Below are 15830 nucleotides of genomic sequence, written 5' to 3'. Positions count from 1 at the left end.
CGCAGCAGGGGGAATCCCCGCTGCTCCCGGCTGCAACGAGTGGCAGGGGGGACCCCACGGGCGGCAGAGAGGACCCCCACTGCTCCCACTGCTGCCCTCAGGGGGATCCACGGAGCTCCAGGCTGCTGCAGGTGGCAGGGGGAACCCCGGCAGCTCCCAGCTGCAGCGGGGGGGACCTTGGAGCTCCCTGCCTCCCTTCCCCCTCCAACCTCCTCAGCTGCCCAGGCTACCCATTTTGTCATGGGTATTTTTAGTAAAAGTCAAGGACAGGTCACGGGTTTCCGTGAATTTTTAATGATTGCCCGTGATCTGTCTGTGACTAATTACACAACACTTCCTGCTCTATTACTACTTACTCTGCAGAAAACACTGCATCTCCTGGATTCAATGCCCATATTTGTTTATGGTAAGAATAGAAAAAAATCTGAATCAAGATTAAGCATGAAAGGAAAACCAAATGCAAAAGGCACTAGTTTAAAATTTGGTCCTACGTCACAATGAGAAATTGATTTAATCTCCTATTTATGGAGCCTCTTTCTACAAAACAGGACTTTGAAAACATTCTGTTACATCCTACCTTTGGTGAGTCAATCCTGAATATTGCACCGAGGCACTGGGCTGCTGGGGACTTACCTTGACTGCACACAAAGGTGCAGAATGTTGGGTATTGCTACAGTAGAATAATTAACAGAATATATTTAAGAGAGAACAAATGAGGAGTTCATTCCCCTGTGTGTAAATGCTTCATCCATGAAACACCAGAATTTTATGGAGGTAAATGACATATATCTGTAAATTAACTGTATTTGTCCAGCCATGGTGATTATATTTTCTGGGGTCTTGCTGAATTTGCTGCACCCCCTCAAAACCAAAAAAATCTCCCAGTAATACATGAACAACACTCAGTGCAGAAATACTACTCACACTGAACTAGAATCCCTGAGAGAGCAAGCTTAAACTTCTCCTTAGCTTCCTCCATCTCTTTCTCATGGGCTGCTTTCTCGTTCATCAATCTGCGAACGTGGCTGTTAGCTGACTGGATCATGGAGTAGAAGTTGTTTGCACTCCGCCTGTTCACTTCCCCACGTTCTATCCAGGTCACCAAGGTCTGCACTGCTTCCAAGAACTTGGAATCGTCTGGGTCAAAACAGAAAATCTTTAGAACAGGCAAAATCTGCAGAGTCATTTCCAGTTGCTCAGCTGTTCAGCAGCCACCTTCCCAGCAGTCAGCACTGAACTATTTGCTTAGCCCTGGTCTACACAATGAGTTTAGATCAAATTTAGCAACGTTAAATCGATTTAACCCTGCACCCATCCACACAACGAAACCATTTTTGTCAATTAATGGGCTCTTAAAATCGATTTCTGTACTCCTCCCCAACGAGGAGATTAGCGCTGAAATCGACATCACCGGGTAAAATTTGGGTTAGTGTGGACACAATTTGACAGTATTGGTCTTCGGGAGCTATCCCACAGTGCTCCATTGTGACCGCTCTGGACAGCACTCTCAACGCAGATGCACTGGCCAGGTAGACAGGAAAAGCCCCGCAAACTTTTGAATTTCATTTCCTGTTTGGCCAGCGTAGCAAGCTGATCAGCAAAGGTGACCATGCAGATCTCATCAGCAGAGGTGACCATGGAGTCCCATAATCGCAAAAGAGCTCCAACATAGACTGAACGGGAGGTACTGGATCTGATCGCTGTATGGGGAGAGGAATCCGTGCTATCAGAACTCCATTTGAAAAGACAAAATGCCAAAATATTTGAAAAAATCTCCAAGGGCATGAAGGACAGAGGCTATCACATGGACCGGCAGCAGTGCCGCATGCAACTTAAGGAACTCAGGCAAGCCTACCAAAAAACCCAAGAGGCAAACGCCCACTCGGGGTCAGAGCCCCAGACATGCCACTTCTATGATGAGCTGCATGCCATCCTAGGAGGTACCCCTACAACTACCCCACACCTGTATGTGGACTCCTGCAAGGGATTCTCACGCAAGAGGGATGAGGATTTTGGGGACAAGGAAGATGATGAGGAGGGGGAGGTTGAAGATAGCGCGCACCAGGCAAGCAGAGAAACCATTTTCCCCAACACCCAGGAACTGTTTATCACCCTGGAGAGAGTACCCTCCCAACCAGGGCTCCCAGACCTTGAAGGCAGAGAAGGCACCTCTGGTGAGTGTACCTTTGTAAATATAATGAACGGTTTAAAAGCAAGCGTGTTGTAATGATTAATTTGCCCTGACTTGGGATGCATTTGCGGCCAGTACAGCTACTGGAAAAGTCTTTTAACGTGTCTGGGGATGGAGCAGAAATCCTCCAGGGACCTCACAATGAAGCTCTCCTGGAGGTAGTCCCAACGCCTTTGCAAAAGGTTTCTGGGGAAGGCAGCCTTATTGCGTCCTCCATGGTAGGACACTTTACCACGGCAGATCAGTAGCATGTACTCTGGAATCATTGCATAAGAAAGCATGGTAGCATGCGGTCCCAGTGTTTGCTGGCATTCAAGCAACATCCATTCTTTATCTCTCTGTGTTATCCTCAGGAGAGTGATATCATTCATGGTCACTTGGTTGAAATAGGGGAATTTTATTAAGGGGACATTCAGAGGTTGGCCGTTCCTGCTGGGCTGTTTGACTGTGGCTGAAAAGAAATCATCCCCGCTGTTAGAAACGCGGTGGGGGGAGGAGTGAAGCGATCATCCAAGAGAACTGGGTGTGTGTGTGTGTTGGGGGGGGTTAGTTGGGTTGTGCTGCACATTAACCCGAAAACACCAGCCCCTCCTTTTAAATGGCCAATGTGTCTTTTTCAATTTTAATTTCCCTTTTTTTCCTCCCACAGCTACAAATGTTTCAACGCTGCGACTAGCATCTCCGTCCCAGAGGCTAGCACAGATAAGAAGGCAAGAAAAAACGCACTCGCGATGAAACGTCCTCTGAGCTCAAGCTGTCCACCCAAACTGAAAGAGCCCAGCAGAATGTGTGGAGGCAGACAATGGCAGAGTCCAGGAAAGCACAAAATGAACGCGAGGACAGGAGGGACACGCAAGAGGACAAGTGGCGGGAGCAACAGGAGAGGTTGCAGGATCAAGAGGAAAGCTGGCGGCAACATGATGAAAGGAGGCAGGATGCAATGCTGAGGCTACTGGAGGGTCAAACTGATATGCTCCAGCATATGGTTGAGGTGCAGGAAAGGCACAGACCACCACTGCAGCTCGTGTAACCAACCGCCCTCCTCCCCAAGTTCCAAAGCCTCCTCACCCAGATGCCCAAGAACACAGGGGAGGGGGCTCCGGGCACCCAACCACTCCACCCCAGAAGATTGCCAAGCAACAGAAGGCTGGCATTCAGTAAGTTTTGAAGTGCAGTGTGGCCTTGTCCTTCCCTCCTCCCCCACCCCACCCGGTGCTTTCCTCCTCCCGGGTTACCTTGGCAGTTATCCCCCTATTTGTGTGACAAATTAATAAAGAATACATGAATTTGAAACAACGACTTTATTGCCTCTGCAAGCGGTGATTGAAGGAGGGAGGGGAGGGTGGTTAGCTTACAGGAAAGCAGAGTGAACCAAGGGGGCGGGTTTTCATTGAAGAGAAACAAACAGAACTGTCACACCGTAGTCTGCTCAGCCATGAAACTGGTTTTCAAAGCTTCTCTGATACGCAGTGTAACGGCCCTGGTGTCTGGCTGCGGATAATCAGCGGCCAGGTGATTTGCCTCAACCTCCCACCCCGCCATAAACGTCTCCCCCTTACTCTCACAGATATTGTGGAGTGCACAGCAAGCAGTAATAGTAATGGGAATATTGGTTCCACTGAGGTCTAAGCGAGTCAGTAAACTGTGTCAGCGCGCCTTTAAACGTCCAAATGCACATTCTACCACCATTCTGCACTTGCTCAGCCTATAGCTGAACAGCTCCTGACTAGTGTCCAGGCTGCCTGTGTACGGCTTCATGAGCCATGGCATTCAGGGGTAGGCTGGGTCCCCAAGGATAACTATAGGCATTTCAACATCCCCAATGGTCATTTTCTGGTCTGGAAAGTAAGTCCCTTGCTGCAGCTGTTCATACAGACCAGAGTTCCTGAAGACGCGAGCGTCATGTACCTTTCCCAGCCATCCTACGTTGATTTTGGTGAAATGTCCCTTGTGATCCACCAGTGCTTGCAGCACCATTGAAAAGTACCCCTTTCAGTTTATGTACTGGCTGCCCTGGGGCTCTGATCCCAAGACAGGGATATGCGTTCCGTCTATCACCCCACCACAGTTAGGGAATCCCATTGCAGCAAAGCCATCCACTATGACCTGCACATTTCCCAGAGTCACTATCCTTGATAGCAGCAGCTCAGTAATTGCGTTGGCTACTTGGATCACAGCAGCCCCCACAGTAGATTTGCCCACTCCAAATTGATTCCCGACTGACCGGTAGCTGTCTGGCGTTGCAAGCTTCCACAAGGCTATCACCACTTGCTTGTGAACTGTGAGGGCTGCTCTCATCTTGGTATTCTTGCGCTTCAGGGCAGGGGAAAGCAAGTCACAAAGTTCCATGAAAGTGTCCTTATGCATGCGAAAGTTTCGCGCCCACTGGGAATCATCCCAGACCTGCAACACTATGCGGTCCCACCAGTTTGTGCTTGTTTCCCAGGCCCAGAATCGGCGTTCCACGGCATGAGCCTGCTCCATTGCCACCAGGATGGCCAATTGCCGGGGCTCGTGCTTTGAGAGAACTCTGTGTCCATGTCCTCATCACTCTCATCACCGTGCTGCCATTGCCTCCTCGCCTGTTTTTGCAGGTTCTGGTTCTGCATATACTGCATGATAACGGGCGAGGTGTTTACAATGCTCATAATTGCCACGGTGATCTGAGCGGGCTCCATGCTTGCAGTGGTATGGTGTCTGCAGGAGAGCAGAGTTGCAGGGGAAGTGGTGGTTGGATGACCAGTTTTGCAGACCTACTGCACCATCTGCTGCCAGGACACAACAGCTGAGTGGGCTGCAAGCTTGCCGTTTTATGGTGAGACAAGAGCAGCCGAGCAGAGTTGCAGCGGACGCGGCCCTGCGAGACCACCAGGAGAGCAGAGTGGCAGCAGAAGCGGTGGATGACGACGGTCATATAGAGGACCTGCGAGGTGGATTCATAGCATCAGGAGAGCAGGAGAGCAGAGTGGCAGTGGAAGCGGTGGTTCGATGATGACGGTTAGCAGTCCTACTGCACCATCTGCTAAAAGCAGTGAGGCGCCTGCACGGAAAAAAGGCGCGAAACAATTGTCTGCCATTGCTTTCACAGAGGGAGGGGCGACTGACGACATACCCAAAACCACCTGCGACAATGTTTTTGCCTCATCAGGCATTGGGAGCTTAACCCAGAATTCCAATGGGCGGTGGAGACTGCGGGAACTGTGGGATAGCTACCCACAGTGCAACACTCCGAAAGTCGACACTAGCCTCAGTACTGTGGACGCACTCCGCCGACTTAATGAGCTTCGTGGGGACACACACAATCCACTGTATAAGATAGCTTTCTAAAAAATCAACTTCTATAAATTCGACCTAATTTCGTAGTGTAGACATACCCTTAGTCTAGCCGGATTAGATTCCTCAAAACACAACATGGCCAGCTTTCAGTCAAGTACCAAATACACAGGGGCTGCCAGAACAGCAATTTATGGAAAGCATGCTTTGCAAAGATTATCTTAGAGGTTTTGTGGTTTCGCTGTATTTGATGATAATTTATGAATCCGGCTAGCTAATAGGATTTTTGTAAATATTCTCCAATCATGACCATATTTTAGAGGGCAACTGCATTACATTAGGCCTCAGGCCTAACCTGTCTTAAGATTGTTATCTGAATTGTCCTCAGAATCATACATCGTTTTGCAGCCGAAAAACCCAGAAGAAAAAGCAGCGGCTGCAATACAATGCAGAGGAAGGCAAGGCCCCCAGCTAGCTCACACCCACTGCGCTGGAGCAGAACTGGGTTAAGTGCAGCTCTACTGAAGAGACAATACAAAGGCATGGATCAAACCCTGAAATACCTATCCAGTTTTAGTCACCCTTTGCCCTGGCAAAATGCCCACTGACTCAAAGACAGCTTGCCTGAGTAAAGGCATGAAGATTTAGCTTAATGTTTACTTCATGGAAAATTAGTTTAGCAAGGAATGTCACTTTCAGGCTATTATAAAACAACAACAACAGTTACAATCAACCAACTCTGGTGAGTGTTGACTCGGGGGACTGGCAAAAGGCTGGCTGAGGAGCAGGTGAGTGGCTGGCTCAGGGATGGGCAGCAGGGTGTCCGTGGCTCAGGGGACTGGTGAACGGCTGGCCCAGGAATTGGTGAGTGACTGGCTCAAGGGCAAGGTGCTGGGGGGTGCCTGGCTCAGGAGACCAGCGAATGGTTAGTTCAGGGGGACACTTGGCCACAAAAGCTGTTTACCTCTAGGTCACTGGGTCATATCTGCCTCAGGTAACAGTAACTGAGAGGACTTTCCAGATGAAGGCTATTGTCTAGCCTTTGTGAAAGGGGTTGCTGTTCTCAGCCTATGTCACACCTCTAGCTGTTGGGTGGAGGAACTGGCTCTCGCTAGGCAGCAGGGGTTCCATGCTGACCAGCTGGGAAACTGCAGCCCATCATCAATTTTCAAAAGTCTCTAGTGATGTTAGGTGCCCAACATGAGACACCTGAAAGCAGCTGATTTTCAGAAAGTGCTGAGCACACTCACCCCCTCAGATTCAGGCCCGTTTAAGGAGTCACAAGTTGGGCACACAATGCCACTAGATTTTGAAAATCTGGGCCTGTATAATATATATGCCCTATGTAGATTTATGCCACACAAAACCAGATCACTTAACTTTGTTGTAAATGTGTCTTTTCATAGCAGAGAGTTTACTACTCTAAGTCATTAGCCTACCCCGAAGACCACAAACGTAGCTGTTAATGTCTTGATGCCTTTGCTGCTCCTCCCACATTAGCCTGGAAAGTGTCACCACCTCAGCTGAAAAATGTCCTGGCTTTAACCCCTAAATAACCACAGACATGTTCAATTCTACCTAGAGAAGGGTGTCTCAGAAACTTCTAGTCTCTTGTTCTTGGCGACATAAGTGATGGACCAATATCCAATTTCCTGAATGACTTTGTCCACCCAAGATAAACTTGATGGCCCTGTTAACATCCAAATGGTGCCATCTCTATCTCCTGAGGATGAGGGGGCTCAGGACAGAATAAAGTCCTAATTGAGCTGATGAGGAGAATGGATTTTAGGTAGGAAATCTGAGTATTACTTTTGAGGGAAAGCTGCAGAAAAGCCTCTTGATAGACAGTGCATTTAACTTGCTAATCCTTCAAGCAGATGTGATTGGCAGTAAGCAGGCAACTTTGATAGAGATGAAATATCATGAGTTAACCATCAGCTGAAAGGGCTGCTCTGTGAAGTGTTCCATAACAAGGTTCAGCTTCCAGCTAGTATAAAAGCTTTAACAGAAAGCAAATTTTTGCCACTGCTTTAAGAAACCTGCAGATGTGTAGGAGAGAAGCCAGACTACCTTTGTCAGATGACATTGTGAGAGAACCCAAAGCCATTGCCAAGGCTCATCTTTTTAATGGAGTCACCACACAACACTCAGAGCTCTGTGTTGTGCACTCCAGAATCTGCAGATCTTCCAGAGATCTGAGTATTTATGCTCTGCATATGGAATCCTTTCAGAAGTTGGAGAGTCATCCTGGCCAGAGAGCAACCTGGCAGAGGCCAGCCGCTGATCAGAGTATCTGAGCTTCCAGGGGTTCAGCCCCTCATGTTCAACGCCATCAGCTGGAATTTTTCTGGATCTTGGCACCTTATAGGAATCTGCATCAGCAGATCTTGGTGATAGATAACTGCTAGGAAGGGCACCAGGCCATCTCTTCGAAGCAGGATAAACAACGCCTGTGAGATGTAATGGGCAGGAACTAGATCCACAGATTCATCTCATGTACAGGCCACCAAACAGCCATTAGATGAGAAGAGGAGGTTACTTATCTGTAAGTGGAGGTTCTTCGAGATGCATGGTCCCAATCTGTATTCCACTGCACTATGCATCCAGAGCTGTAGATTTTGGAAGTAGTAGTGTCTGTTGGTCTGCCCTTGCTTCGCCTCATGGTTTAATCTGAGGTGATAACAGACAGGTCAGATGGACAGTCTCCAGTTCCTTCACCGCCGCAAATCCAACAGATCCGCAGCAGAGGGGAAGGAGGGCAGCAAGTGGAATACAGATAGGGCCACACATCTCGAAGAACCTCCACTTACAGGTAAGTAACTGCCTCTTCTTCTTTGAGTAATGGTCCCTATTGTATTCCACTGAGGGTGATTAACAAGCAGTACATAGTTCGGAAGAGTGGAGTGGAAGGCAGCTGTGCTGAATGAGGCATCTGTTGCAAAGTTCCGAACCAAGCCGTAATGTGTAGCAAAGGTATGTACCAAACTCCATGTGGCCACCATACATATGTCTCTAAGCAGCACATTGTGGAGGGTGACCCTGGTGGATGCCTGGGCTCTCGTGGAATGGGCCCTCACGCCGAGGGTTGGAGACGGTCCTGACAACTGATAGTATAGCGTAATGCAGTGGTTCTCAATCATGGGTACCCCTGGGGGTACGCAGAGATCTTCCGGGGGTACATCAACTCCTCTTGATATTTGCCTAGTTTTAGAACAGATGTGACGGGGCAAGGCCAGATGACTATAGAAAAGTAGTGGGAGATAGATATATTAGCTCCAGGCTAAACAAATCCCTGGTACCAGGTTAAGTGAAATGGAAGCTGCTCCAGATCAATTAAGATACCTGGGGCCAATTAAGAACTTTCCAGAAGGCAGGGAGAATGCTATGTAGATTGGGACACCTGAAGCCAATCAGGGGCTGGCTGAAACTAGTTAAAAGCCTCCCAGTCAGTCAGGTGGGTGTGCATGTCAGGAGCTGTGGGAGGAAGTTGTGCTGTTGGAGAGGCTGAGTAGTACACACCATATCAGGCACAAGGAAGGAGGCCCTGAGGTAAGGGTGAAGTGGAGCTTGAGGAAGTGAGGGCTGCTGTGGGGGAAGTAGCCCAGGGAATTGTACATGTCATGTTTCTAAAAGGTCAGCTACCATAGCTGATACTATTAGGGTCCCTGGGCTGGAGCCCAGAGTAGAGGGTGGGCCCGGGCTCCCCACCACCACCTTTGCCCCCAATTAATCACTGAGACTGGGAGACAACAGAGACTGTGCAAGGAAGGATAACTTCTCCTCACCTCCCTCGCTGGCTTATGATGAAAATGCCTCAGTAGACTGGGACCCTTGTCTCTAGAGAAAGAAGGGTTACGTGGAGGGTCACAGCAAGCCTCTGAGGCTAGCGAAATCCTCCAGGAAACGCGGGACCCACGGAGGCAAGGTCAGAGCTTTGTCACACAGACTACAAAAAAAGCACTAGCGAAGTCAGTACAAACTAAAATTTCATACAGACGACTTGTTTATACTGCTCTATATACTATACACTGAAAAGGAAATACAATATTTATATTCCAATTGGTTTATTTTATAATTATATGGTAAAAATGAAAAAGTTCTTATTACAAAATCAGAAATAAAAATGCAAAAGTGTCACAGCACATTATTGATTTTTGTGTCCCCTTGTTTGTTGATGTAATAAACGGTGGTAGTGTTGTCTGACATGATGAGAACGCGATGGGAGTGGGTGAATGGGAGAAAAGCTTGACATGCTCTCTATACTGCCCAGAGTTCCAGGATGTAGGTATACATCCAGGATTCCTCAGGGGCCCATGTGCCTTGCATCATGTGGTCTCCCATGTGTGTTCCCCTTATTATGAGGGATGTGTGTATGATGATTGTCCTGTCCTGGGAGGAAGGGAATTCTCACACAGGTATGTCACGGGTCCCGTCTAGCACAAGAGGGAAGAGAGCACCTCAAGTGGGGACTGTCATCAGAAGGTCCCTAGTGCTGCATGGGCGAGTAAACTCCCTGGAGACAAATCTGGAGGCAACAAAGGTGGAGGCAAGCAAAGGCGGTGACATACATGCGCGCTGCCAGTTGGCCAAGGAGGGATAGGCAAGTTCTGACCAGGACAGATGGACTGTTGACTACTGGGGTCATGAGTTCTTGCAGAGTCTGGAATCTGTCCTTTTGTAGGTAAGCTCATGCTGAAACTGAATTGATGGAGGCCTCTCTGAAAACTCGGGACTGTGCGGGAACCAAAGCTGATTTTTCGACACTGACTCCAACTTCTAGGGAGGAAAGGCGTCTGAGCAACATTGGTCGAGATCCAAACTTCATCTTTGGATTGCACTGCTAGGAACCAGTCATCAAGACAGGGGAATACAAGGACCCCATAACGCAAAAATCCCTCTATACAAAACGGCAGGCTCCCCTTCACTGCCCTGACTGTGCCACCCCTCCAGTGGCTAGTAGCGGACCTATTTATCACTAGCAATGGTGGCCTGCTCACTCCCTCACCATATTGCTCTTCCCCTGAACTCCTTCCTACATCTTCCTATTTCTCAGCTCTGCTTCTGGCTCGTCCCTCCTCCCCCTCATGTTTACCAGCCCAACCTCCCTCCTCCCAGACAGTAACTTCAGGCTGTCTGGCACTGTAGACCCAAACACAGCTCCCTTCTCTCAGGGAGTGACTGCAGACTATTTTCCCTGCAGCCCTTTTCTGCTGCCAACTTCCTGGTTTTATACCAACCCCTCCTGTTCCCCCAGCTGGAGTCCATCTTCTCTCAGTTCTTCCAGGCCTTGGCTCTTCCCCAGATGCAGCCTATCAGGCTAATTATTCTACTTTATCAGTCCTGCCTTGTGAGGGGTAAACACCCCATTACAGGGTACCAGGTGGTGGTATTAGTCAGTCTAGTAAAGGAAGCCACTGAAATCTGGGTGTGTTTAATTTCTTATTATTTGCTATGAAAAACAACCAGTCTGCAGAAATACATACCTTTCAGCTTTTCAGCGACAATGCTGCACTCGTGGTCAGAGTAGTGGACAACAGGGGGTGGAGAAGGAGGACAGAATCTCTCCTCCTCCATTCTTCTGCGATGGCGCTCCTCTCGTGCCAGCATCCGCTGTTTACACTCCCACTCATACAGATCATCCCGAGCCTGAGCAAAGTCCACATGGAGGCGTCCGGTATCCTTTTTGTCGGTGCTGGAGCCTAGCCTGATACGATAACCTAATCGTCACAACAAAAAATTAAAAGACAGCTTGTACAATAACTAACCCATATGGTGATATGAGAGGTGAGAGCTGAGAGGTGGGTAAACGATGGCCCGTGGGCCACATCCAGGGCTGCGAGCTCCTGCCACTCTGAGTGGCATGGTAAGGGGGTGGCGGCGGTGTGCTTGCACAGCAGTGTGGGGGTTGGGTTGGGGGTTCTGGGGGGCAGTCCGGGGACAGGGAGCGGTTAGGGGCGGGGGGTCCTGGGGCCCAGTTAGGGGACAGGGGGGTTGGATGGGGAGCAGGTTCTGGGGCGGTCAGGGAACAGGGAGGGTTGGATAGGGCATGGGAGTCCCGGGGGCCTGTCAGGGGGCAGGGGTGTGCATAGGTCGGGGAAGTCAGGGGACAGCGGGGGTTTGGGGCAGGGTTCCCAGGAGGGGGGGGCAGGGGACAAGGAGCAGGGGTGGTTGGAGGGGTTGGGGGTTCTGAAGGAGACAGTCGGGGGCGGGAAGTGGGAGGGGGCAAATACGGGGCAGGGGCCAGGCTGTTTGGGGGGCACAGCCTTCCCTACCCGGCTCCCCATACAGTTTCACACCCCAATGTGGCTCTCAGGCCAAAAATTTTGCCCACCCCACTCTAGCTCATACAGCACAACAGAGACTGCCTATTGGTTCCACAAAGCTACCCAATCAACCAGTAACAGTGATTACAGCGTAGGGCACACAAGTGTAGAGCGTCTCCTGCCAGAAAGAAACAGAGACAGCAGCTAGGGAGTTAAGAGCAATCGTCACATGTTTGATGCTGTCAACTTCACATCAACTGGCACCATCTGCTAGGCAGAATTCAACATCCACCTTTCCCTGTCTGGGCTCGTGTACATGCCATATCCAAAGCAATGAGCATTAGACCAGAAACACATCCATTTGTGCATGGGACTCAGCTTGCATGGAGGAGCATTCAGAAACCACCTTGGGTCCTTCACACATCCTTCTAATATTCTGCACAAATAACTAGAGCCTCGCAACCTGACAGGACCTGACAACAAGTGCTGGGCTCGAGTCGGGTGTGAAAACAGCCTGACACAGTCAGCATTGGGGCTGGTTGAGTGGTCTCTGATCACCTCCTCCCGCCCGTGGGATCTGCGCAGCTGCCACTGCTAACTCATTAAGCTGCGTACGCTGCAGAGCAAGCATGCCAACGAGTTGCAGAGCCTCTCACTCCACAGCACACAGACCGCGGTGAGGTAGCAGCAGCCGGAAGGACTATGGCATGCAGTCCCAGCCACCATGCTGGCGCCATAGGAAGGAGGCAGCTGGAGATGGATCGTAGGCATGAAGTGTGCGGAGCAGGACGCCCCACCAGGCTGAGCCCCCAGAACAAGGCAATGGTGGCAGCGCTGACTCAAGTTTGGGTGGAAGTATCGGGGTTGGGTCAGATCTGAAAATGACTCAGCACTCTCGGGTCAGGTTTGGATTAGCTGGGCTCATACCTCTCATGTGTCCTGCACTGTGTGGGAAATCCTGCATCAAGCGCTTATTTTTAAGGTTGCCCTGAACTGTCATTGCAAAGTCCCAGCAATAAAAAATGGTTACCTATCTTTCGTAACTGTTTTTCTTCGAAATGTGTTGCTCGTGTCCATTCCAATAGGTGTGTGCATGCATGATCATCGGAAGGTTTTTCCCCTAGCAGTACCCATCGGGTCGGCTGTGGAGACCTCTGGAGTGGCGCCTTTATGGCAGTGTATATAGGTCCCTGCCGACCCACCTCCTGCTCAGTTCCTTCTTGCCGGAATACTCCGACAGAGGGGAGGAGGGCAGGATTTGGAATGGACATGAGCAACACATCTCAAAGAACAACAGTTACAAAAGGTAGGTAACCATTTTTATTTCCTTGAGTGATTGCTTGTGTGCATTCCTATAGGTGACTTCCAAGCAGTTTCCCTGGGGGAGGGATCGGAGTTTACCTGGTTGCTGAGTGCAGGACTGCCCTGCCAAAGGCTGCAGCATCCCTCGCCTGCTGGGTAATGGCATAGTGTGACGTGAAGGTGTGGATGGAAGACCACGTTGCTGCCATTCATATGTCCTGGATGGGGACCTGTGCCAGGAATGCTGCGGACAACACTTGCGCTCCCATGGAGTGCACCGTAGGCTAAGGGGCTGGAATTTTTGCCAGGTCATAGCAAGTCCTGATACAGGACGTGATCCATGATGAAATATGCTGGGACAAGATCGGAAGCCCCCTCATCCTTTCTGCGATTGCAGTAAAGAGCTGTGGTGACTTACAAAATGGCTTTATGTGCTCAGTGTAGAATGCTAGGGCAAGCCTAACGTTCAGGGAATGGAACATGTGCTCCCTACCACTGGCATGCGATTTAGGGAAGAACATAGGTAAAAATATGTCTTGGTTCACATACACAGAAATGCAGGGTGAGGGTGTAGCTGCACCTTGTCTTTATAAAAGACCATATAGGGTGGTTTGGAAGTCAGCGCTCTGAGCTCGGATATCCTTCTGGACGAGGTTATGGCCACCAGAAAGGCCACCTTCCAGGAAAGGTAGGACAGAGGGCAGATTGCCACGGGTTTGAACGGGGGCCCCATGAGTGCGGACACGACCAGGTTGAGGTCCCCGTGGGCAACGGGCCATTGTACCTGGGTATAAAGTCTGTCTAAGCCCCTGAGAAACCTGCCCACCATGAGATTACCGAACACTGACCCACCCGCTGCCCCTGGGTGAAAGGCCGAAATAGCAGCAAGGTGTACCCTTAGAGATGATATTGCTAACCCCCTACTGCTTAAGGTATAACAGGTAGTCCAAAATAAGGGGAATTGGAGGTAGCTGCGGTTCGGTTCCTTTTTGCAGAGACCAAATGGAAAAAGGCTTCCAATTTGCCAGGTACGTGGCACGAGTGGAGGGTTTCCTCCTTCCCAGCAGGACTCCCGCACTGGGTCCGAACACTGAAGCTCAAGAGGGTTCAGCCATGGAGTTTCCAAGCCATGAGGTGGAGGGACTCCAGATTGGGGTGTTGCAGACAGCCGTGATCTTGTGTGATTAGGGTCAGGGGCACAGGAAGCGCCACTGGTCTGTCCACTAAGAGGTTCAACAGCATGGTGAACCAGTGCTGGCGGGGCCACGCTGGTGCTATGAGGATCAAGGAAGCACCGTCCCGGTGAGTCTTGAGGAGGACTTTGTGTATGAGAGGGAAGGGTGGGAAAGCATACAGCAGGTGACTCGCCCATGAAAGGTGAAAGGCGTCCGCGATGGAGCCTGGGCTGTGCTTCAGAAATGAGCAGAAATGCTGGCACTTCCTGTTGTTCTGCGTCGCAAACTGATCTACGTGGGGAAAAGCCCCATCTCTGGAAAATCGAGGGTGCGATGCCCGGCCTGAGAGACCATTCACGACCGTGAAACGAGCAGCTGAGGCGCTCAGCTAGCTCGTTTTGCACTCCTGGAAAGTGCGACACCTCTAGGTGCATCGAGTGGGCGATGCAAAAATCCCACAGCTTGAGGGCTTCCTGGCACAGAGGAGAGGAGCGAGCACTACCCTGTTTGTTTGTCAGCACTGAAACACATGTGCCCTGCAGGCAGGCCTCAAACGCTTGGCATGCCAGACGAACTGTCCTCAGCTTCCTTACATTAATATGCAACGATAGTTCTGTGTGGGACCACAGGCCTTGGGTTCTGATATTGCCCAGGTACACTCCCCATTCGAGCGCTGAGGCGTCCGTGACTAGGGATAGTGTAGGATGGGGTTTAGCAGAGGGTACTCCCGCACAAACTTGTGGTTGCGGCCACTAGTGGAGGGACTCAAGGATGCAAGGGGGGAGGGTAACTATCACGTCCAGCCGGTCCCTGCCCGGCCTGTCCACCCATGCCAACCACACTTGGAGGGGCTGAAGGTGTAACCTGGCGCGCTGGACCACATATGTGCAGGCTGCCAAATGCCCCAACAGTTTCATGCCATTTCTGGCCGTGGTTGTGGGAAATCTGCGAAGGTTTTCAATAATGTTCATGAGTGCTTGGAAGTGTAACTCCGGCAGGAACGCCCTTGCCTGTGTGGACTCCAAGAGAGCCCCTATGAATTCTATTCTCTGCGCTGGGGCCAGTGTGGATTTGGAAACGTTCAGTATGAGGCCCAGCCTGTGGAATGTGGCCCGGGCCAGGGACACATGCTGTGCGGCCCGTGCTTGGGACTCGGCCTTGATGAGCCAGGCGTCTAGGTACGGGAATACTTGCTCCTGAAGTCTGCAAAGGAAGGCTGCCACGACCGCCATACACTTGGTGAATACCCGGGGGGCCGCCGAGAGCCCGAACAGGAGCACCCTGAACCGACAGTGCTGGCCACTGACCACGAATCTCAGGAATCGTCTGTGGGATGGGATAATGGATATATGGAAGTATGCATCTTTCAAATTGAGGGCGTACCAGTCCCGCGGATCCAGGGAAGAAATGATGGTGGCCAGAGAGATCAAGCGAAACTCTCAGGGAGTCCATCAGCACCGGACTCGACGGGCCTCCCGTTGAGGCCGGAGCCAACAGTGCCAGGGTCTTGAGGCCCAGACCGTGGGTGTCCGGTGGGGGATGGTCCCTGCTGGAGTCCCCTCATGGCTTCTTGACGGGGAAACAATCCCTGTCCGCCTTCTTTTTCTTATGCGGCACCAGAGACTG

At 50.6% G+C, this 15830-nt stretch overlaps 1 protein-coding gene across 16 annotated transcripts in view; it reads right to left on the bottom strand.

The window, feature by feature from the left end:
• Positions 1 to 15830, bottom strand: part of ENOX2 (ecto-NOX disulfide-thiol exchanger 2) — a 135296-nt gene that overhangs the window by 41296 nt on the left and 78170 nt on the right. For all 16 annotated transcript variants that reach the window (XR_012160888.1, XR_012160891.1, XR_012160896.1 and 13 more), the window contains 2 exons: positions 10948 to 11181; positions 925 to 1137 (listed from right to left, as the gene is read on the bottom strand). Coding sequence is in view for 5 of the 16 variants with exons in the window: in XM_073360663.1 (XP_073216764.1) it covers positions 925 to 1137; positions 10948 to 11181 (447 nt within the window). In the remaining 11 variants the exon portion in view is untranslated. The remainder of the gene's footprint in view (positions 1 to 924; positions 1138 to 10947; positions 11182 to 15830) is intronic.

This window comes from Lepidochelys kempii, chromosome 9, assembly GCF_965140265.1.
Source record: "Lepidochelys kempii isolate rLepKem1 chromosome 9, rLepKem1.hap2, whole genome shotgun sequence".
Taxonomy (NCBI): Eukaryota; Metazoa; Chordata; order Testudines; family Cheloniidae; genus Lepidochelys; species Lepidochelys kempii.
The sequence above is the reverse complement of the archived record's forward strand: the minus strand, read 5'-3'. Positions and strand labels throughout refer to the sequence as shown.